This window comes from Watersipora subatra, chromosome 7 (genome assembly GCF_963576615.1).
Source record: "Watersipora subatra chromosome 7, tzWatSuba1.1, whole genome shotgun sequence".
Classification (NCBI taxonomy): domain Eukaryota; kingdom Metazoa; phylum Bryozoa; class Gymnolaemata; order Cheilostomatida; family Watersiporidae; genus Watersipora; species Watersipora subatra.
Window position 1 is genome coordinate 53,256,279 of NC_088714.1, and position 25,554 is coordinate 53,281,832.

The following is a 25,554-nucleotide window of genomic DNA, read 5'->3' on the forward strand; positions in this document are numbered from 1 at the left end:
ATTGGATTACTTAAAATATACTGTCCAAGATGGACTTTCCATCAGCACAGTAATAATCATAGAAGCAGAAATAGTAAAGGAAAGCACTGGTGCATTTTGAATCGCGTCGTTTTGCTTCTTGAAAATAAAGAATCGAGTCAATTTGTCCATGATGACGGCAAATAGTCGATTCAAATCAATTCTTACTGGTAGGATGTGTTGAGTCAATTCCATTCTACAGTAAGTGAAAAATACCAGAGAATAGATTCAATTCATTTGTGTGATGAGCCTGAAGGCTCGTTTGAGCAAGCGGTTTAACGGGAGTGCCTCTCTCTCTCTGGTAGTAACTTGTTTAATATGCTTACTAAATGTGATCAGTGTGACATTTAAATGCCTTTAAAAAAGCTAACCTAATAATAGAGCTATACAATTTTTATAAGAACACCACATTGAATCAGAAACTGTTAAAAAATCATGCATTTTTAATGTTTTAAAAAGAAACATTTGTTGCTTGGTTTACCACTGATGGCCAAGGTCTTTTCAAAGGTGCCAATATTCGTTTTCATAATACCTGGACATGATACAGACATGTTTTATGTAACCCATTGTGCTACTACAAGTATTGTTGCCAATGCGTATGCTTATACGGACGAAATCAAGAAAAGTGAAAAACAAACGGTAACTAAACAAGGAATCATGCGAGAGAATGCTTTTCATTAGCATAAGCAATTGCATGCACTACAAATTACACAGCAGATGATTGTTTTTACTTTTGATTACACAGGTCTATGTTACGTTGAGACTACTTTTAAGACCAGTAACCATGTGTGTATTATATTTTGGCGCACTAAATAAACGTGCCCTTGTTTTAATAGAACGCTTTCAAGCGTTATATAAGCCTTTTCATATTACAAACCTGTATTCCATTATGAACCAATCAAATGTACCAATTATAGCTTATGTAATACAGCATAATTGGTATAGTAGCAAAATAAACATTCGAGAAAAAAACCTAGTCAATTGCAAATATATCCATGGGTTGAAAAAACACATGTACGTTAATAAACCACTTTATACAATTGAGCTTCTAAAAAGCTTTGCAATAAGCTATTGCTATTCATAAACTTGAGGCCTTTGTAAAACCCAAGTTAACCAAACAATAGAATTTTGAACAAACTAAACCAACGGTCATGACGGTTTCAGGAGACGGAAAATTAAACAATAGCGTAGGTTTTTATACCGACTCATGGCAATTGCGGTAAACAACGGTTATGTACTGACCTGACTCATTAAATGTAAAAGTAAGAATTTCGATCTACAATAGAATGATAAAACGAGTAATTACAATAGGGCGCGTTCCAGACCACTGCAGTGTCGTATAGGGGCACTATAATACGACACTATACTATCCCTATACGACACTGGACCACCGATGATAAGAAAGTCCTTGGTGCGGCAACCATAGACCTATTAACCATACTAATAGTTTTACTTTGTTTTAGTTTATAGGTTTTACTTTATCCTTTTTATTTTATCCTTTGTCCACTTTATAGTAAAACCTTTATAAGTTATACGGCAAAAAGTTAATAGTCGTACTATAGTTAGTAGGTCTATGGCCGCATTGATGAAAGGCCCAATGGGATTTTCATAGTTAAAAGGCGAACCCATTTTAGCTATTACTCTAGAGAAGTGAGCTCAGATTTGTGTAAATAAACGCATTGTCGTAATGGATTTGCTTGGCTCAATAATGAACTCAATGGACAAACCTCCAATTACAAGTACCGATGCAGAAAGAAAACGTGTTAAAGGTATACTATTTGTCTGCTCAAAAGCAACTGAAATTACTTTTTGTGTCTGTATGATTCGTAACCACTGTCTTTTTTTAAATACCTCATTTGGCAGCATGGCAAATCTGAATTACGCGATTCTGCCAGCTAGTAAGTAACGCAGTAAGTCTGTTCCAATGTTTTTAGTTTTTTTAATACGAACGCGTTACCAATTTGCAATTTCATTTCACCTAGCAAATAGGGAAGAGCGGGGCACGTTGCAACGCAGGGCACGTTGTAACACGCTTCCAATCTCTTGCTCGTTTACATCATTTTGAACTCTTACTTCACTAACTAAAGAGCTTCTTATGTCATCTTATGATATATCTTGATTGTATGAAATGAAAAGAACAGCAATTTAAGTGAGCCAGGATTTTGTAAAATTTACTGGTAAATTGTTGCTCTTTTATTTTTATATCCAAATTTAGAGAATTGCATATCTTCTTTATACATCATCCTATGTTAACAAAAGTCAGTGGGGGCAGCTATAGACATGTTCTCTTCACAACGCACCCACAAACTTCATGATGTTACATCATCCTGAGTTGAGATGAACATTTTGGTTACTCAGAGTCATTTGGGCACGTTGAAACACAAAAAGTCTGGGACAAGTTGCAACATGTTTTAATGATAGAAATAGAGGGGCAAGTTGCAATAGTCTCAAACTTGTTTTTTTATTTGCTTGGAGGGGAACAGCTCGAGTAGCATTAAAGCTTTGAACCCTTAAATTTCTGGACAATATTGATGTCATGACTGCAAATGCTAATCTATAGGAAGAAAAGTTTGATCTTTAGATCAAAATTTACATATTTTTTGTTGTACTGTGGAAGTTTGTTTGTTGTACACAGCGTTCTAAAGTTCAGCCCCAACTCTTCTCAAGTTTTTCTTGCTCAGATAATCAGTGGAACTCTGAATTGTTTGACTGAAAATAAAAAAATTTTAAAAAACCCATGCAGGTATGTAAAACTAAAGTTTACTGTGAAATACAAGGATGTTTCAACGTGCCCCATAAGGTAATTCAACGTACCCCCTACCAGGGCACATTGACACACCAATTATGCAATTAGTACTTTTGGGATACTTTCCAAAGTACTCATCCAGCAGAGTTGGCATTTGGCGTACATTTGCAAATCATATTTCTGTATCCTATGCGATTATTTAAATTATACTCCAATATTTTAGTAAAACTTTGTAGCCAAAAATTCATTTTTTGTTGCAACGGGCCCCACCCTCCCCTACCTAATTCGACAACAACGCGCGTTAAACTCAAGGTATGTTAAATGTTTGCAATCAACAAAATCTCTTCGATAAAACTGAAAGTTATTTATAGCCTAGAATGCCCTATATTATTTTCTAACTACCAACGAAATGAAAGTTATCATTTAATCAAGCACACTTGCAAATATAAAAAGATTGTAATAACAGGATGCTGTTCAATGCTAGTTGGAGATAACTAGATTTAAAAACTTTAGAAATTCAAACATACCAAACTTTATTTTACACTGAAATGATAAGTCATCTCTCTCTGAGTGATTTTTGTAAACTGCAGAGCGCTCTGAGTTGTGAGAATCACAGCTGACTGCTAATAGTGATCATTTATTGATCAGTTCTAATCACACAATAGTCAATTACAAGCACAAAACATCTGGATTCTTTGTGGTAGTGATCGCTCACAGATAAAATAACTTTCATCTTTAAATTGAATTAATAAAAATTGAAATAATTAATAATAAGCTGAGATAATAATTGTCTCAGCTTATCAGACATGTAAGCCTACAGATTTTAATACGCCACATATATTTGTACTAGGCGCTAGTTGTCTTGCAGTTACATAGTACACATATTTTTCTAGTTGAGTGTATACTATGAACACTAAAGCCACAGCAACGATGTTTTTACAAGTGAAAGATCTTTCATTAAGCTAGTTACAGCATCTCGAGATACGATGTTTAGTAAATTTCCGGTTGCAATATTGCAATATCGTTAGAAGTATCTGTTTTTAAAGAAACACATTCATAAAACCACAGGAGCTTGATGCTCAAACATCTAAAATTAATCCAACACATGCATTTGATTGATCATTTATGCAAAAATAGTTTAAAAAATTGTAATGGATTGTAATGCTTTTGCATTCTGCTAGTTTTGACTGAATCCAATGCTAGAAGCTAACCAGTTCTGCATTTGTACTAACCAAGAAAGTTTCATTCAACAATTTAACCTACACAAACACTCCAAAATACGACCCGAATAGCTGCAAAAACCTGTATTTGCTTAACAGATTTTGTGTTAGCTGTGGAAGATCTAAGGTGTAACCAATGTGGTTCATCAATATGTCTCACGGAGTTACCAGTTGAGTGTTTACTCCCCATACCATTTGTCCAAAAATTAGCACCAAGTGAATGAATGTATTTTTGAATTGGTGTTTATTCAGAAAGAAAGCTACAAATGGAGAAGTGGAAGCAGCATGAAGACAAACGGATCCTGGCATTCAGAGCTAAGGTATTCATTTTGTAGACTATATACTTTACTAGAGTATACGTTCAGATCTAAGGTACTCTCTTGTAGACTATAGTCTGTGCTGGGTATATATTTAGATCTAAGGTACTCTCTTGTAGTCTATATAGTCTGTGCTGGGTATATATTCAGATCTAAGGTACTCTCTTATAGATTATATATTCTGTACTAGAGTATATATTCAAAGCTAAGGTACTCTCTTGTAGACTATATATTCTATACTAAAGTATACATTCAGATCTAAGGTACTCTCTTGTAGACTATATAGTCTGTGCTGGGTATACATTCAGAGCTAAGGTACTCTCTTGTAAACTATATTCTGTACTAGAATATACATTCAGAGCTAAGGTACTCTCTTGTAGACTATATATTCTGTACTAGAGTATACATTCAGATCTAAGGTACTCTCTTGTAGACTATATAGTCTGTGCTGGGTATACATTCAGAGCTAAGGTACTCTCTTGTAAACTATATTCTGTACTAGAGTATACATTCAGAGCTAAGGTACTCTCTTGTAAACTATATTCTGTACTAGAATATACATTCAGAGCTAAGGTATTCTCTTGTAGACTATATATTCTGTACTAGAGTATAAATTCAAAGCTAAGGTACTCTCTTGTAAACTATATTCTGTACTAGAATATACATTCAGATCTAAGGTACTCTCTTATAGACTATATATTCTGTACTAGAGTGTATTTCAAAGCTAAGGTACTCTCTTGTAGACTGTATATTCTATACTAGAGTATACATTCAGATCTAAGGTACTCTCTTGAAGACTATATATTCTGTACTAGAGTATATATTCAAAGCTAAGGTACTCTCTTGTAGACTATATATCCTATACTAGAGTATACATTCAGATCTAAGGTACCCTCTTGTAGACTATATATTCTGTACTAGAGTATACATTCAGAGCTAAGGTACTCTCTTGTAGACTATATATCCTATACTAGAGTATACATTCAGATCTAAGGTACCCTCTTATAGACTATATATTCTGTACTAGAGTATATATTCAAAGCTAAGGTACTCTCTTGTAGACTATATATCCTATACTAGAGTATACATTCAGATCTAAGGTACCCTCTTGTAGACTATATATTCTGTACTAGAGTATACATTCAGAGCTAAGGTACTCTCTTGTAGACTATATATCCTATACTAGAGTATACATTCAGATCTAAGGTACTCTCTTATAGACTATATATTCTGTACTAGAGTGTATTTCAAAGCTAAGGTACTCTCTTGTAGACTGTATATTCTATACTAGAGTATACATTCAGATCTAAGGTACTCTCTTGAAGACTATATATTCTGTACTAGAGTATATATTCAAAGCTAAGGTACTCTCTTGTAGACTATATATCCTATACTAGAGTATACATTCAGATCTAAGGTACCCTCTTGTAGACTATATATTCTGTACTAGAGTATACATTCAGAGCTAAGGTACTCTCTTGTAGACTATATATCCTATACTAGAGTATACATTCAGATCTAAGGTACCCTCTTGTAGACTATATATTCTGTACTAGAGTATAAGTTCAGAGCTAAGGTACTCTCTTATAGACTATATATTCTGTACTAGAGTATACATTCAGAGCTAAGGTACTCTCTTATAGACTATATATTCTGTACTAGAGTATATTTCAAAGCTAAGGTACTCTCTTGTAGACTGTATATTCTATACTAGAGTATACATTCAGATCTAAGGTACTCTCTTGTAGACTTGCCATAGAGTGTTCAGTTTTGCTTTAAGCCTACCAGTTTTAGATAGAGTTAATATTATTTTACATGTGATAATATGTAGTAAATGCTCTTTTTAGTTAGCTATTTGCAGAGCTAATAACTACCGCCACTGCTTGTGTTTTGCAGTGTTTTCTTCTACACGTGAATAGGGATAGATAGTCATTAACTTTATTTACACTATTTAAAGCAATTTAGACCAGGAGACAAAAACGAAAATAGCAAAGTAATTCATGTGTATTGAAAAAAGCTGTCTTTGCATAATTCTGTTCTATAATGTAAATACGCAAGGTGTTGATGTCTGGTTTAAGGTGTAGTGGTTTTTGGTAAATTAGAAAGATAATGGATGGTCAGACAGATTGGAGACATGGTTTGAGTATTTTGAACAGTAAATATCTAGAAACACATCTAGCTCTAAAAACACAATGGGAGCAACATATATTCTAAGCAGTCACCATTTCTTATTGTCCTCATGTTTGTTTCCATTATAATCATTGCTGTTGCTGTCAGCATGACAAGTATTATGATGCTCTTCCTCTGTTCATGTATGTCTTAAGTGCATAACTGGCACTATCTGAGTCACTTACAGATGAAAGCCAGGATTGAAAGCTTCATCAGAGATGCAGATGCCGGAAAGCTAAAATTTGAGCCAATGCAAAGTGTAGACAGATCTATAATGTACGTACTTTCTGACTCTGAAAACTGATGTTTCTGTTGATATATAACGGAAAATTATATAAAAACTTTCATTCATGCAATGAAACTTTTTTATTGACATACTATGAAAATAAGGTACACGTGGCTTATTTTCATTTGTGCATACAATGTTGTTCAGTTCAAAACAACCAATCACATTCTTCTCAAATCGTCCTGAACTGAAAGCACTGAACACTGGCTGTTACAGAGGTTTTATAGTTGTGTATGTATTGTATTCTATCTCCTTCGTGAATATATTCATGTCTATTGCATAATATATGCATAGTCTATGTACTGTGTTCCATTTACTTAATGAATATCTCCATGTCTATTGTATAATATATGCATAGTCTATGTACTGTGTTCCATCTACTTAATGAATATCTTCATGTCCTATTAAATAATCTATGTATAGTCTATGTAATGTGTTCTATCTTCTCCTTGTCTATTGTAGGCTATGTATAGCCTATGTACCGCATTCCATACCTGTATTGAGCTGAGCAGATTTGTAAACACCCATAATATATTACTTAAATGGGAGATACTTTTTGACTTCGAAATATTCATGAAGTAGAAGGTTATAGAAGATGTATTAACTACCTCTGAGGAGTAATGATCTCCTAGTTATCTCTCTTACCAAACATGCCATTATTTGTTACATATCGAGCTCTTTATTATTCAACCAACGTGTTTTTTTCACTCTAATGCAAATCAATATTGCTGATACTGTATGCACAGTCAATAATTTGAGAAAAAACACTTCAACTTTCATTCCTTTTGCTTATACGCTTGTGTTGCTGTGTAGACGAGAGATCACTGATGCTTGTATGTTTGTGCTGCTGTGTAGACGAGAGATCACTGATGCTTATATGTTTGTGTTGCTGTGTAGATGAGAGATCACTGATGCTTATATGTTTGTGTTGCTGTGTAGACGAGAGATCACTGATGCTTATATGTTTGTGTTGCTGTGTAGACGAGAGATCACTGATGCTTATATGTTTGTGTTGTTGTGTAGATGAGAGATCACTGATGCTTATATGTTTGTGTTGCTGTGTAGATGAGAGATCACTGATGCTTATATGTTTGTGCTGCTGTGTAGACGAGAGATCACTGATGCTTATATGTTTGTGTTGCTGTGTAGACGAGAGATCACTGATGCTTATATGTTTGTGTTGCTGTGTAGACGAGAGATCACTGATGCTTATATGTTTGTGTTGTTGTGTGGATGAGAGATCACTGATGCTTATATGTTTGTGTTGCTGTGTAGACGAGAGATCACTGATGCTTATATGTTTGTGTTGCTGTGTAGACGAGAGATCACTGATGTTTATATGTTTGTGTTGTTGTGTAGACTAGAGATCACTGATGTTTATATGCTTGTGTTGCTGTGTAGACGAGAGATCACTGATGCTTATATGTTTGTGTTGCTGTGTAGACGAGAGATCACTGATGATGCTGGACTCGTTGCCTTTTCATTTGGAGAAGAAGAGGTAGACAGACATGTGATTGTTTGGAAAAAGGTATTAGCAATATTTACTATAATAAGGGCTGTGGTTGTCTGAAGCTAGTGTTAGAGGTCGGGGTAAAAGAATGCTTCATACCGGATTTGAACTCGCGACATTCACATTGGTAAACTGATGCTGCAACACGATTACACCAATCAACCAATTTCTCTTATATTTCTGAATAATTGTGCACATATTTATACCCTGTGTTTTATTGACATGCCTGATTATCTCTCCCGGCACACGAGACTCACAGAGTACTAGTTGTATTGCGGATGATATACAGCCATAGCAAAAAGTATTAACACCCCCCCCCATAATTTTGTGATCATTTAGGTTTTTGCTCTTTTACCTCCACTCTGTGCCACCAAAAACACAATATACTTATCAAATAATTCCTCTGAAGATATTCTATCCTTTAAAAACATTTATCTAAAATAAAAACTGTCCCAGCCGGTTCTGGGGGCATGTACAACCAGAGATTTTTGGAGCAAATTCTGGAGCCAATCTCTGAAGTCAATTCTGTAGTGAAAATGTTTTTATTGTTAGAAGTTTCAATCTCATTAGAAAGATTTGATTCTCAGTTTTATAATGATGCGCAATATGCATGACTTAAATATATTATGCAGTAAGTAAAGTCTGCTCAAAGTTAGTCCAACTTTTTGCTAAATGGATTAGGTAACAAAGGCAGGGGTGGTAATACTTTTGACCATGACTACATATACATGTAACTCTTTAGAAATTGTTATGTAATTGATAGTTTTTTACTCTTGTCTTTAAAAGGGATCAACTTCAACATTATATTAAATAGATTTTTGCCAATGTGTCAAAATGGCATGTAATTGTATAGTTAATAGTATGTGATTAAATTAAACAGTTTTCTTGGTACATTTAAAGGATACCTACTGTATGAATAGTCTTGACATGTTCATATTATTAAGGTCATAGATTTTTAAATTCGTCAGTAAACACTGAAGTTTCAGAGGTATTTGCACAAGCTTGCAGCATATACTATCTGAAGTGGAACTTTAAGCAGGAATATAATTGTCCAATGAATTATTTTATGCTGGAAAAACTGCTTTTACTCTGCCATCATCTTGATTTTTCTCATTGCAACGAGACCATCTTATTTCTGCTGTAAGAAGTTGTCAACCCTTACATGTAAAATGAGCCGCTATATACCCTAGGACACTTATGTATTCGCCTCATCTAACTTTTGCGTTTTCGCGGAGTCATCCTCTCGCGAAAGATTCATGTGCGAAACTAAACTATCATAACGAACGAACGAAAATGCGAAATTAAATAGCTTTGTTCATTGATAGTTCAAGAAACAAATGGCAGCAAGCGATCAAATTGCATTATCTATCTCACCCACACCATTCTACCTGCAGTTTACAATTACAAACTAGTCCCAAATTGAAATTTTTTTCTTATCGGTGAACTGAATCGGATTAATCTAATTATGTTTGTTCCACTGCATTTATTTTCACATCACTATATTTTTGCACTCATCAGAGCTGCAAAATTAAGTTGCAGCGAAATTTTACTCTGTATGCTACTCACGAAACTAAATACTAGCGAAATATAAGTGTCCTAGGGTAATACTGACATCAGTTTATTGCTGAGTGAACTGACAGAAATAATTGCTCATGCTTAAAATAGTTGAGTTTGTCTCTCTCAGCTTGATATATATCACACTTTCTCATCGCGTGTTATGATCGGGCTTTTGGTGTCCACAACGTATATGTTCATGTATATTTATGCTCATAATCACTGCTCTTACTGTTTGAAGGTTTGACCAAATAGACATACATGTAGTTTATAATACACAAATAGGCCAAATTCATAGACAATAGTTTGTACAGCAATTTAGTAAAATGCGTGTTTTATGTACATCTGGCATCCTGGCAGTTCAGTGTACAGTGAGAGATCGTCATGGGTGCCCATAAAGCACAGAAAATACGTATGTGCGTTCTAAACACATTGGCAAGGGTGGTAGGTAGCCAGACACGAAGCAGAATGTCATGGGTTCGAATCCTGCATGATTCAATCTTTTTCTCAACCTCCAACTGTGGCTTTGGACAGAGGGATGGATAGGATTCACATTACAGCAAATATGATTGTGTACATGGAAACTGATTTACCTGATTACAGCAGCGTAACATATAACGGGTCAATATTTAATTATGTATTTTGAGAATTGTCTGTCTAATGGTGTGGCAACTTCTAAAAGTTCAGTTTTATTTTACACGCAAAAAACCCTTGTTTCATGCTACACAAATACTCAATTATGTGTACAATTAATCTGAAAGTCCACCAGGCAGTCGGTTGGTGCAGGATTTACACTGTCGTTCTACTACGCTGAATGTCAGAAGTTCAAGCCCTGTATCATGGAATCTTTTATCCCGATCCCTAACCCTTGGTTCAAGATCGGGATAAAAGATTCCTTGGTACCTTGGAACGCCTCTTATTATAATAATGATGGTAAAGACCAGATTGTACAAACCCTCACCAGCTGCAAACAAAAGTGTTATAATATTTAAACTAATCCTGTAACCTACTCAAGTTAAGATCTAAAGGTTTACTAGTCCAAAGCTGCCTTTACCAAGACAAGGTAAAATTCAATTGGATTTGGCTCGTTGATGGTAATGGCTCGTTGAAATCGTGATGTTTTAGAAGCAGGTTTGTTTAGTTGGCCATGATTTTCTTTAGCGCATTACTGTAAGCTGCGTATTATGGCCAAAAGCTAGACAACTCAACATACTTTTCCAGGGCGTGATCAGAGACTCACAAATTTGAGACATATGTGACACATTGCTGGTGTCAGGAACTGCATCCAATCTGCTTTTTATGTAACTTGCAATGCGTTCACTGCGACAAATGCAACTTCCTGACAGCTTCTATAATTATTTCACTGTGCAAATACTCTATGCAATTGACACCGACCTCTATGATTGTGCTCCAACTTAGGCATTGCTATATATGGTGTCAAGTGAATGATTAACCATTTAATGAAAACCCTTCGTGCGTATTTACGAACTTCGCTTGGCGCACCATGTGATAAAAGATTCTTTTTTCACCGCAAACAGCAGCATTTAATAGAATAGCGAAACAGGAGAACATAGAATTGTAACGGATACCGAGCAATAAAGTTCTCTATTTGACTAAAAAGCTGATTAGAGAAATTTCTGTGTGATGAATGTAGTGGTTGAAGAGTATTGCACTAACAAACTCCAATCAGACAAACAGACAGACAGAGTTTTTTCCTTTATATAGTAGGTTTGTTTGTTGTATGGTTATGTGTGATTATCTGTAGCACTTAAAGAGTTACCATACATTGTAAACTTTAAAACCGATTACAATATAAACTTATAAAATATAATAAATAAATATAAACAAAAAATATTTGTTCCAACATCTGAATATAAGTTGTGGACTGAATTAAATTTGTATAGGGATGTTGGTCTGCATATTTTATTTGTTTTTGTGCTAGTTGCACCATATTCTTTGTGGTCAACTGTCCTGTAAAAACAGCTGAAACTTTGCTATTTGTCTGAATTGTGATGTCTGTCGTACTATTTTTGAATACAAATAGATGTTTAAAAACTGCACAAAGCGAAGGCTGCAAGCTACATTACTGAGACGAGCTTCGGTAGGATCTCTATATGATGCATTGAACATGTTTGCAGGAGTCAGCACCTAGTGATGATGAGTTGGCGGTGTTGAGGAGTGGGGGCGAGTGGTCAGAGGAGAAGTCCCTTGAAATAAAACAGAAGAGGGAGGTAAGAGATGACCCACCCTCATTGGCTTGTGGTTTTAGGGCTGAATCATTACTTAATCCAGATTGTCATCAGCTGACCTGATATTCTAGCCTGTGTTCCAAATGGTCAGATATGAGCAAAACTGATGCGCCTTATGTATTTTTCATAAGAACCAGGTAGATCTACCTGGTGATCTAGGTAGTTATGTCAAGTCATCTCCCCTGTTGTTCATGACATGAAGCTCTCACCTATTCAGTGCTTTAGATAGTACGTTCTGCTAAATTTCATTTCTTTTTCACCAACCAAGTCAAACTTCTACTTAGGCCTACAAATTGTTTATCATTCAGCATGAAATTGGAGCTAATATTTGTCTCAACATGGGAGATAATTTTCAATGGTTCCAAAACTTTTTGAGAAATTAGTTTTGCAAGCAAAAATAAAAATGTTGGTCGAATTGAAAATTATGTTTAGAAATTATACAAAATATCTTAAGGTAGTATAAACATACCTGTTCAGCATTGATTTCATTCTCCCACCAAACCTCCACATTGTGGTGTCTACACTTCTGTGCATATGTCTCTAAAGTAAAATAACTATAAAGACATTTTTTTACTGATAAATACATTATTAGTTTACTGTAAAACCTCTAATTTAACGCCACCCTTATTTGAATGCCACCTCTATTTGACCATCACTATAGAAGGCTTGAAAAACAGTGTCATGGCATTCAAACAGAGGGTTTACGGTAGTTTTTTATCCAATTCACCATACACTTCTGCATATAAGCTATCTAGAATGCAAACAAGTTTAACAAATTAAGGTTTCTGGCTTATATTCGAGATAGGATTATATACCTTGATACAATATGGTATGTTTTTACTTTTGTTTTTTTGCGTTTTTTTTTCTATATGTTATTTGCGATTACTTAAAATATTTATCATTGTTGTTCAAGGCTCACAAAAAATCATTGCTGGTGCCAAGGATCGCATAATATCTGCTTTTTACGTAGATTGTTATGTGTTCAGCATGATGAATGCAACTTCCTGACAGCCGCAGCTTTCTTTTAAATCTGAGTAGTTTACTTATGTGTGTGCAGTGGGGCCTTTACTAGTGGATGTTTTATCATGAAATTTTTCAAATGAAATATGTATGTAAAACGTAATATTTGTAAAACATTGTAATATTATGTAATATTATAATATTTGTAATATTATGTAAAATGCAATATTTAACTCTGCATCTGGAATGCGAAAAAAATTAAACAAGATACATTATATTTGCATAAGAATATTTGTCATCGTTGATGGTTTTAACATTTAAAGCGAATATTAGACCAAATTAAATACAAATGTCGAGGTTTGCATATAATATTTTCGTACTGGTAAGTCATCATAATTCATGATGTATTTAGCAATGGTTTGTCATTATGGCTGTTAGCGCCCGAATTCTTTTGCAGATGGAAAAGGAGCGGAGGATACCAAGCAAGGCCGGGCCTGCGCCTAAGACTAACTACCAGATGAAGTACAGTCACCTTGTTAGTATGGAAGTAGGCAAGACTGGGGCACAGGACATCTCTGTTAATAAACAATATGGCAACGGTATGCATCAGATTTCAATAACATCCTTAGTTGAACAATTGTTTCTATCAGGAGTTATTCTCTCTGTTTAGATCTTGCTTCCACTAAGTTTGATCACGCATAGCACACACAAATATATGGATAAAGTACCTATTAGTATTTTTGATGTAATGCATTATCCAACTACAGCCACTCATTATTTTTTACTCATATATAACATGCCTAAGTAAACAATGGTGTTCATATTAGGAGTTATTCACTCTTGTTTAAAAGCAGCGCTAATACAGAAACTTGATCAGCTATGATTATAGCTGTGTAGTTTTTCATTGCACATTCCAATAACCATGTTAACATAGCGATTGCTTTTAAGTGAAACCTCACTTTTAAACCCTCTAGTAACCCATTTGACATATATATGACTAAAGATTTGTAGAGTTGCCCTGTCATGAATATGCATTCAAGTGAAAAGCCTCTACTTTGACGTGAAAGAGTAATCTGTTAGCTACACAATGATACCAAATTTAAATGCTTTACTACAAGTCATGTGATCTAAGAGCCATTTTTGTTTAGTCACCTCAAAATTTTAAGTAAATTGTTGAGCACACCTGGACTATCAAGCTGGAAGCATCATTCTAGGTAATTTGATAGTGCTATAGTGTAAACTACTGTAATAATATAAAATGCCATTTTAGTTTTTATATTGTAAAATATAGAAGCAAATTGGTGTAAATTGAAGTGAACTACAAAATATTCTATTTAATTTTCCATCTGGATACGGTGGGTTAAGTGCATTTTGTGTCTGATAATAAGCAACTGAAATTCATATTGTTTCAGGTAAAATCAGAATAAGCTATGTACATGTATGTTCTTTATCACCCTTGTCTCTGGTTGGTAACTTAGCCTCAGAATTGAGGATTGTAAGCTAACTTGGTGGTGCAGCCTTCAACACTTTCGGCATAGAAAGCTGTAACCGATCAGCTACCAAATGTACCTGAAGTTCACATAATGCGTTTTTTAAAAATCACATGCCTTTACATACTTGCAACTCAATACCGGAGACTTCTAAAGATATCCTGTTTAATATGATCATTCACACATCTATATTTGTAGCTGATTTTTAATAGAGACTGAGTTATGGTTGAAATTGTCTGCTATCTATATTGGTTCTATTCCGACTTGCTTTAAACTGCAAATTAACTGGTTTGTATAAACTTCTCACTCACACTGCATAGAGTGAGAGTCGCTTCACACAAACTATAAAGGCTCTAGTAGCTCTATAGCATCTGTTAAATGTCTATTTTGTACAAAAATAATTCACATTCATTCATTCTTACTGTGTACTAGAAAAATATAAATATGCAAAATTTGTATATCTGTGTATATAATATTTACATATTTAAGTAATAAAAGTTTTTTTAAACTTTGCTAATTTAGTAAAGATATGAGTTTGTATTGTTTTCTGGGTAAAAGTTAAAACATTTGCAGCTACAACTAGACAAATTGTTATAAACATAATTTCATGGGTTTTATTTCAATGTTCAAAACAGTTTGACCTGTTCAGATCAAATAGCTAAATGTGATGCGTTGGTGACATTTCCCTTTTAGAATACTCTTGTTTATCTTTTGCCATATCTACTAATCTTAGTGGTAACAACTAAATGCTGTCTTAATTTTTCTGTATAGTTTTCGTGTTTCTCGTGAAAACACATGGATCAAAAAGGTTAAAAAAAATTTCTGTCTGACAATGAACATCGTTATTTTGTGATTAATTCTAATTTATCTTGACACTGACATTTGGGACAAAGCGAAATGATTTTTCCACTTGATTAGGCCAGAGTAAAGGCCCGTGCACACTATCGTTCAAATCGACGATTAGCTGTACGATTGACCGCAACAATGGGCTGCTATGATGTCATTTTGCGATGAGCGACCAACGTAATTGTTGCTAGCGGCGATGGACTTTCAACATGTTGAACTTTGACACCGATTATCGCAACTGTTAGCATCTTGATCGGCTGTTTTTTGACTGCATCGGATCCAACATCAACCATTGTGAAGATTGTTGTCAATTCATATTCGAAAGCCTGGCGAAGAGCTACGCTCATGATGAATTGCATAATCAGGTAACTAAAAGATAACAATAGGACCTGCGATATCACCAATGCGATTTCATAATTTTTAATTGGTTGCTGGTTAGCGATCACCTAGAGCTAATTGCTCATAGTGTGTACACTTTATCTTTGGTGATGACATAAAAACAGCTCATCGTTGCAGTCCATCGCACAGCTAAACGTTGATTTGAGCGATAGTGTGCACGGGCCTTAAGCTCGACTGGGTAGTTTCGCACTGTTTTTCCATACTTCTGGTTTACCTAGGATGATGAATGTTTATAATTTGCTTTGTGCATATTACGTTTTTGGTATAATTTAAACATTTTAAGCCGATTGGGCTATTACTTCTTGAATTATCACCAAAATACTAAGGGCGCTTCGAACTGACCGAAAAATGAAAATAGGTTTTAATGACATTGGTTGAAATTTGTTGGTTATGAAGGATCGAAATAGACCAAGCTAAAGAGCTTCTCCTCAGCAACCGGAGCTTTTAACTAAAGCTATTGGTTTTTCTATTTGTAACAAACCTCTACACTTCATCAGACTCGGTATACATAAATTATTATGTTTCTTCAGTTACCTCTGAAACATCACTTCTTTGAAAGAGTCTGAAAAAAAACTATTAACTCTATTTTATTTTTGGTTTTAATGAAGTTCTACATGCATGGAGCTTCAATATGATATTCAGTTCCAAAGGAATTTTACAATTTAAACACTTTCATAGTTGATGGAGATATGGTCTAGGGTCAGGGGACCTGCGTGTATATACAAGGTTAGGTTCAAAGTGTGGACCAGTATTAGTATAATAATGGTAGAGCGAGTGTTAACTGACTACAATTTCATTTACTGATTGTACCTTGAAATATACATTAAAGCGTGGTGAGTCATATAATAGCTTTGAGAACAAATTTTCAGGTCTGCGAATGCGTACATGCGTAATCATCTACATATTTGCGTATGTACATATACAACCAGCGAGCATGAAAATAAGGTTGAAAAAATTGATAAAATAACAACCAAAAGCCTTAGATATGATGTACTTACAATTATTGGCTCTAAAGCCCTCTATCATTTGATAAGGAAGATGTGTATTGCTGAGATAATGTGAAAATGCTTGGCTCAAAATATGTGCTGTATACTCCCAAAATAATAATGAAAGCATCAAATGTCAAGGAACAAAAGTTAGATGGCCTGAGGAGAGTAGCAGCTTCATATGAGTAAGGTGTAAAACTTCGCTCGATCCACAACGTTAAAACATCTCATTTTTCATCAAAAATATTCTCTAACATACACATAGCTATAAAAATTCTAAATCTGCTATAATCCGAGTAAAAAAAGTAACTGTGGGTGTTAAAACAATATGTATACACAGCTACACAAAATTACAAATCAGTCATAATTCAAACAAGATAAAAGTCACCATTTGTGTTAAAAGTGAGAGGCCTGAGTAATGCATATAGTGGTATAACATGTGTCTGAATCTCAACTAGTCTCCATAAGCATGTTAATGTATAATTCGAGAGGTTAGTGTTAAATAGCTGGAGATGTTCACCAGCCAAAGCGTTCTTGTTAGTTAGATATTTATCTGGATGATGATTGGATATTGGCGAATTGAAAAGACTCAATACTACCACAAATATTTAGTTTTGATATTACATTATAAATGGGCTGTTCCTTGTGGTAAATTTATTTGTTTAAAGTAGAATATAATTTTTAGGAACTGCTAAACGGACACCCAATACGTTTAACATTTGTCATTAAAATTTGGAAATTGTGTGAAGAAATTCCTACATGATTCAATTAACCCACATGATGTGAGACCATACAGATAAAATAAATTTTTAAATATGTGCTACCAAAAGACCAGTAATAATGACTACCACAAATTAAGAGAAAATTCTATGTGTGGGTTGTTGCAATAAAGCTATTTAATACATTGTAAAAACTTTTTCTTTTGATTTGTATTCATGCTGCTTTTTGCTTATTGTTGTTTTCTTCGTTTGATAGTGAAATTGGAAAACAAGCAAGACCGACGAACTATCGAAGAAACACTAGCAGAAAGAAAGGCCAAAAGGATGAGGGAGTCCATCGATACAGAACTAGCCAATGACAATCAAACAAAAGGAACATTAGCCAATGAGAAGGCTAGCTGACATTCTAATACCTCTAAATGCTAATGAGAAAATTGTGCATATTGAGTTTTAAACTATGTTTGAGTTTTTCATGTGAATCTTTTAACTGCAGTAAATATATATGTTTGTATATATGTAAATTATATATATGCCCTTTTGACACAACGCATCGAAAAAATTAGTCAAAGCCCATGTGTTAAATATCAGTGATTAGTTATGCGAATGAGAAGCAGACAACTACCTCTCTACAGGAAATAACCATTTATCATCACCCAGCAACTGTGCTAGTCTCACGTTGTAAGGTTCAAAAAATGCATCCAGCATTCGCAGAGTAGAGTTCCACACTGGGTTCTTGCTGCCCACGTTTCTCCTTTTCTCCAACGCACTAATCATTTCATTTGGAAATGGAATCTGGTAGAAATCTTCAGTTACTCTCCTCATGACTGCTATCTGTTAAAAACAATCATGAACTGCATACATGCACTAAACCCTGCAGTATTCAGACTGAAAATTAAGCAACTGATTAGAATGCTTTCAAAGGTGATGCTTTCCTACCTGTTATGGATAGTTACTACCTGTGTCTAAATGCTCTTAATACTGAGAAGCTAAATGTGTTTCTAAATATTTACTGTTTAAAATACTCAAATCATATCTCCAATCTGCCTGACCATTCATTACATCTCTACTTCTTCTAAAGAGCTGCAATACCTTATACCAGACGCCAACAACTTGCTAATTTACATTGTAGAACGGTGTTAGGCAAAAATAATTCTTTTTTTAATACACATAATTTACTTTACTATTTTTTGTGTTTTGTCTCATGGTCTAATGTGCTTTAAACGGCCTTGACCGGTGTAAATAAAGCTAATATCTATTTATAAGTAGGGTATTGGATGTACCACTTCAATGTACATCAATTTGCGCCTATGTTTTAGCATATAAAAGCTGAAACTGAGTTGTTATATTATTACACAAGATTTTTATTAAGTGACATACATTGACATACATATCCAGCTTGATAGTTTTGGTGTGCTAAACAAGCTACTTGAAATTTTGAGGGAGCTAAATAAAAATGGCCCTCAGACCACGTGACTTGTAGTATTTAAATTTGGTATGGTTGTGTAGCTAACAGATTACTCATTCAAGTCTAAATAGAGGTTTTCCACTTAGATGCATATTTATGGTGGAGCAACTCTATTGAACTGTTGTTACTTATATGTCACATAGAGTAATGTGAGGTCAAATCGCAGGTTATATTAATGCTGAGAGAATAAATACTATGGCATCATGCATATTTGGTTGGTGAAAATAATTTAAAAGCATTCCAGTCTTTTTGCTCTCACAAACGGAATTCCTGAGCCTCTCAGCATTAGTTTTCATGAAAGGTTTTATTAAGTTTGGTAATAACTCTTGTAGCCAATAAAAATCCGCAATACGGAATCCTAGCGTGTCTAACTACCAACTGTGAGTTTTGTCTGATAATATAAAAGTGTTTACTCTGATTTGAAAAGAATAAAAACTGTTTCTAACTTCTAGGCATCTTTATAAAATATCGAAATACTTTATTTAGCTTGCAAAGGTGGCAGCTAAGTGTTATAATTTGCTCATCATGTGCTAAGTTTCCAAACAGTGACAGTGTAGTGACACACCATCATATGATGATGCAATATCATCATGGAAACAGACATGTCGCTCTCATTCTGTCATTAATCAGTGTCACTGTTTGGGTGTAAAACATCTATGCGATGTGCTGTGTTTGTATCATTGAAACGACCTTAGCGACCAATGGCATCGCACTTGTGCAAGCGCATCGGTCTTGCATTCTCATTTCACCATAAGTCGTCACACAACCATCACTCTACTATAGCACCCCATATAAACATGACTTGCTTGTCACCCCAGTGTACCACTTTGGCACTGGTGCACCCAGTTGTCATTCCACCATAGCTGTATGAAAACCTAGTAATTATCTACTCATGGGCTTGTAAAGAGATAGTGATCCATTTTAAACTCTGCGAAAGAACTCGTCAATGGTTTTGAGATAAAAAACTTAAAATTATCAGCACATCATCCATAATGAGTATGGATTGACAGAACAAGCAGAAGAATCTGTTGTCGGCTTTTCCCAGTATGTAGAGTACAATATCTGCTTGCGTAAGCTATGATCAGAAGCTAGGTGTGGGCTGCTGAACTATGGCAAAACAATCGCACAGCCTCTGAGAAGTATGACAGTGATTTAGAGTTGTGCTCTATTGTTCATGCATGTTGAACCCATTCAAGTACTTAGAGTTGTGTTAACATGAAAAAACACACTCGACACCAATAATGTGCTTTGTTGTTTATTGTAGTACTATATCTCTGTTCGCGTACTCTGATGTCTATTGCCTTCCTTGTTCAGGTGAAGCGAGTTGAACCAATCACCTTAACTAAACATAGCCACCCCAACATTGATCATTGTCACACTAACTTTCGCTCAGTGATCATATCTAGGCATGTCTGAGCTCACATGGCTGAAAACATGCTTACTTACACTGAATATAATAGCAATTCTTTATTGAGAATACTTAAAGCTCTTGCAGTTATTCCACTAGAGTTCATCTACCCTTCATGGTTGGCACAGAGAACAGGATGACCTTGATGTCACCAGTGACCTTTATAGGAATTAAACCTAACCTGTTGTTCACAGGTCAGGAGTTTTAAACCCCTAGCTACAGATGATCTTGCAAGATAAAAAGCATGTATGCGAAAAAATAAATCCTGCATATCAATATCAAAAACGTGAATCATTCGGTTTGTAAATAAGCCAAAGGACAATCATTGTTGGTTGAGTAAATGGCTTATGAAGGAAAGTAAGTGTTCACCAAGTCGAGTTGTTGAGACAACCACTTACTGTATCGCTGCTGTACTCGTCTGTGGTTTTAAAGAGGAACTGTTCCCGTGGAATAAACTTGAAGGCTTCGTCAATGTACACTACATACATGCTATGGGCGATCAGCTCCTGTGTGGTAATAAAACATTCATGAAAACCTATCAACAGGATTATTTGTATAATAATAACCTTGGCCAGAGCTAACAGGACTATAGCGAGTAGGTCTCATGATATCTTTACTCCTTTTTAATCCACGTTATGTTATTTATTTTGTTTTCACAGAAACTTCACTTTGCTAGAGCTTCTACCAGCTAATAAATATAATCCATGCTTGTAACAGTAATTTAATAACCAGCAATATTTGTGTTTAACAGGTTATTTGCTTTTGTAGCAAATCGATAACCATACAAACCATGAGGAGCTCTGAGCAAGTACGAAAATAATAAAATCACGAGTTTCTTTGATCATTTGGGCTAGCCTATATACATTTAAATCTCAGTGACTGTGATTCCGTCTGGGATTTGGTCTGCCCAGCTGCAGCTATTAAAATCTTGAAATGAAGAGCCAGTATCGCAGAAGATTTGATCTCAGAACCTCCCATTCTCCAGATAACTACCTAACCAATGGAGCTACGCAGGATGCATAGATTCATAAAGTGCTATCTAAATTAAAATACACATAGTGACTGAATTACATGCAACACCACTAAAGCTTGCTCTCAGGGCTCTTGTTAGTAAGTTTAGCCATAAGGATGCTAGCTTGCTCAAATTAGCCATTGGTAATGTGCCAGGCTAATGGCACATTGGCAGGCAACAACATTACCTGCCATCAGTTTGGTCCCTGCGGTAACACCGTTAGGGAAAAAAGTTCCTCGCATGGCAATTGAACTCAAGCTCGTCGTTTTACAGGCGGGCGCACTAACCATTACACTACTTGTCAACCTTATCACTTCGCAGGATGATTATTAACATACTGATTACTCATGATGATCTCTCACGGTGATCGGGACTGTCAAAAGTACTAGTCGGTATTATAATAAAAGCCATGTCTTTCCCATCTGTACATATGAAGCTATAATTAGATGTTACAAAAATGTTGTATTATACAGGATTCGAACTTGCTACATTCAGCGTGGTGGACCAACACTCTAACACCTATGTTATGCCAATAAACTTCCTTGTGTGCCACCTTTTGGAAAAACTGCAGGTAGTTATTACAATTTAGAATCTCTACCAGAATACTAGTTAATAATATTTTTATAATGTCTAATGTGCAGTAAATTAGTGAGTAGATACACCGATCATTGCATCAGTAAACTATGCTGCATCAAACCATTCAAAAACATTTAGTAGCTTAATGAAAGAAGCCCCTACCCCTACTCTCACTCTAGACACAAACGATCGACAACCTAGCACAAGTACAAGATAAGATTCTTTAATTTTTGTTTAAAGCAAATTTTTTCAACTTTTATGTTGGCTGAGATGTTTTTGATTACAACTCAAATGCAGTAAATCTACAAATATTTTATGCAGCCAGATTCTAAAGTAACAGTAAACATGTTTAGCCTATGCAGTAATCTAGTGTCAATAGGATTGTTTGCTACAGTAAACATAAAAAGTATGCTTTGAAAATAAATTATATAATAATAAGTTGTATTACATTATATAAAGGATAATAACAAAACAGCTTACAGACAATTGGATTTATTCAGCCCGTGCATGCCCAATATGCTAAACAGCGTTAAGCTTAGGCTACGTTTCATCAAAAAAGTATGACAAAGTTACAGTATAAAAAGATTAAATAATACTATACAACATAGCCAAAGATTATAAGATTTTTTTCAGTATCATAACCTTAATATACACTATATATAATAGCCTACAATAAAAATAAGTTCAAAGTGTTGTATGAATAATATTATATTTAATGGTTTAACTTGTATCCGGACTAGCTTATGACCTGCCGGTCTGAACATAACGCAGTCGAAAGTCAACGCAAATCTGTGTTACAAATCTGACTGAATATTGCTTATTTAAATAGGGATTCTTGCATGATAAACTCTACAAAACATAAAAGTGAATTTACAACAAGCCTACTTACCTATTTACAGCAAGGTTTGTAAACTTCACAAAATATTTTCAATTTATCTGTTTATGCTGCAAGCAGTGGTTCTTATCCTCAATGGCCATACTGAACTTTTTAGCTTCATATGTCCTTTCACCAAACCTTTTTTTATTAAAACTAGCCAAATGCTCGGCATTGCACAGGTATTAAAAAACAGCTTATAAACAGTGGCAGGGAATGTAGTTGCCTGCCACTTGCCATTAGCCTGACACATCGCCAACGACTAATTTGAGTATACTACTAACCGTATTGCTAAACTTACTAATAAGAGCCATGAGAGCAAGCTTTAGTGACGTTGCGTAATCCAGAGTGCTATGCGTAATTTAACCTAGATAACGAATCATATCACCTAATGAATCTATAGCATCTTGCATAGCTTAATTGGTTAGGTTATCGCTTGGTGAATGAAAGGTTCTGAGATCAAATTCAGCACGCAGCAAATCACTCATCTTTTTAAATTTTAATAACTTGCAGGACAGATCGAATGATGACAGAATTTGAGAGCTACATATATAGATTGTACACAATTTTTTTCACATATACAGGTATATGTTTTACTGCACTAACACAACTGTGCTTAAAGAACAAAATCAATATACTGCTACATCTCTTAACAAATTACAGATCTCTTCGTAAATACATGACCTTGCAAATCAGTGTGACTTCTGCTGTTGCCTTTAAGAGACCTCTATCGAACCCTTGAAACCGCCCCATTGCCCCCATAAGGTTCAATCAAACTCAGGTTAACAGCCACCGCTCTAAGTAAACTGTTAACGACTGCATACAATACTTACAAACACGGTTCCTGCTCGGCCATTATACAGGAATGCGCATGGCACCTCCCCGGTAGAATCAATGCACTGCATTACTTGGGCAATACCTTCTCTGAAGATCTGATCTATATATGGTGCATCAATGTCTTTGAGAGCCATGTCAGGGAAGATGACATTTATCTTGTGCCAGTGGAAGAGATATGATATCGCTCTAAAATATAATAGCAATGAACAACATTTGCCTGAGAAGATTTACATACTGGTTGTTACAAGTCGTATGCATAACTAAAAAAGTCAAAGATTTGCTCCTTAAAAATTGGCAACTGCCCAATGAATTCAGCAATACGCTTTTTGCTCATAGGTGTGCCTGAAAGCAACTAGTACATTTTTAAGAATGCTGATGCTCACTTTGCATGGACCAATGAAATAAAAAGATATTGCCAATGATTTTTTTCATTTTATTAGATGCACAAAGAGTTATCGCAATGTTGCACATATCGCACTTTCACTGCAACCAGCACTAGCCAAGGAGAATAAACTGATCCAATGAAGCTGAAAAGACGTATTAGTTCTAGCGTGTCTATCAAATACACGCAGTTGCTTACTTCCCATTCCTCTATAATTAAAAACACTGGCCAATAGAAAGGGGCCTGCGGGCTGTTTATTACCTGACATTACTCTGGAAATAGCATTACTAAACATGCAAGAGGATTGGTGATTTCCTTCCAAAAATCAGCTGTGTTAAAAAAACGGTTACACTAGCAAGAGGAAACATGCAGATGCAACAGGATCTAGAAAAGCTGATCATGCGTGCCAATGCTTTCTATCTGTTTCTATAAAAGCAAGACAACTTCTCATTAGCCTTGGACTTGTGGTATACCGTAAAGCTGATTCCCACTACACTGCTGCATGTCGGAGTTGTCCTCTCGGTGATTACTCATCAACTATGTGCACTGTAAACCGCCATCATTGCAACACGCGTTTGTCAAGAAACATTGCAGCTGATCTCGCAAACGTTCCTGATTTTTTGCTCTGCAGCTAAGATAGTCTGTGCACCACTTTGGCAATAGTCACTGGCTGTTGCAAATTGCTTAATCTCTATTATCTTTCATAATAGTTGCTGTGGGACTAGTACTTCATTGTTTTAGTGACAACACTGTATAATGAAATCCTATGTCTCAAACTATTCACTGATGTAAACGCTAATGGGTTTGTGATAGTGTGAACAGTGTTATCACAGACGATCACCGAAGTATTGTGGGATCAACGCTAACATTCGGCGATATAGTGTGAACCAACCTTTAGCTAATTTAGTTACTTGTTTTCTCCTGATGTTTTTACCAGGTTTTTTATAAACAAAGGTCATTTTTCTATGAATTCTAAATTAGTAGCAGATTAGCCAATAGATTAATTATTAACGAAAGTAATTTTTTTTGGCAGCTTTGCAATAAGCGCACGATTTGCGAATGGAATTTTCCTAAAAGGCTCAATCTGAGCTAAAGCAACATCATGGTGAATGTAGCGGTGATCTCACAAGCAATACACACTGAACACACAGTTCACAAGTGTTCGCCTATGAAAGTACCCCTTAAAACATGCCTGTCAGCAGGGTTTCTCAGTTGGCCATAGAAACGGGTAGCTGGGGTAGCCATAAATCCCAGATATTGCATGCTAGTAGCTAGTGTCACGTGTGTTCCATTTCTAGCCAAAGTCTCACTACTCACCAAGTTGCCTGCAGAAACAATTTGACATCAACGATCAACTAGCATTAGTCTCCGACTATCACCGCATTGTCATTTTTCGAGTGGGTTCGGAGTTGCTTCCACTCCGAATTATAGAAATGGTAAAATCCGAACGCATCCTACGCCATTTCATTTCACAAAATTTATGTGAAGGCATTCGCTGTGTGACTACTATTTGACATCATAAACACTGCTG

At 35.3% G+C, this 25,554-nt stretch overlaps 1 protein-coding gene across 1 annotated transcript; it reads left to right on the plus strand.

The window, feature by feature from the left end:
* The first annotated feature begins 1,663 nt into the window (after nucleotides 1-1,663).
* LOC137400236 (sperm-associated antigen 7 homolog) lies at nucleotides 1,664-17,987 on the plus strand. The gene is made up of 7 exons (XM_068086566.1): nucleotides 1,664-1,787; nucleotides 4,237-4,304; nucleotides 6,658-6,746; nucleotides 8,200-8,284; nucleotides 11,959-12,051; nucleotides 13,487-13,628; nucleotides 17,726-17,987. The coding sequence occupies exons 1-7, from the start codon at nucleotides 1,706-1,708 to the stop codon at nucleotides 17,869-17,871; spliced, it is 705 nt and encodes a 234-aa protein (XP_067942667.1). The 5' UTR covers nucleotides 1,664-1,705; the 3' UTR covers nucleotides 17,872-17,987.
* The last annotated feature ends 7,567 nt before the right edge of the window (nucleotides 17,988-25,554 follow it).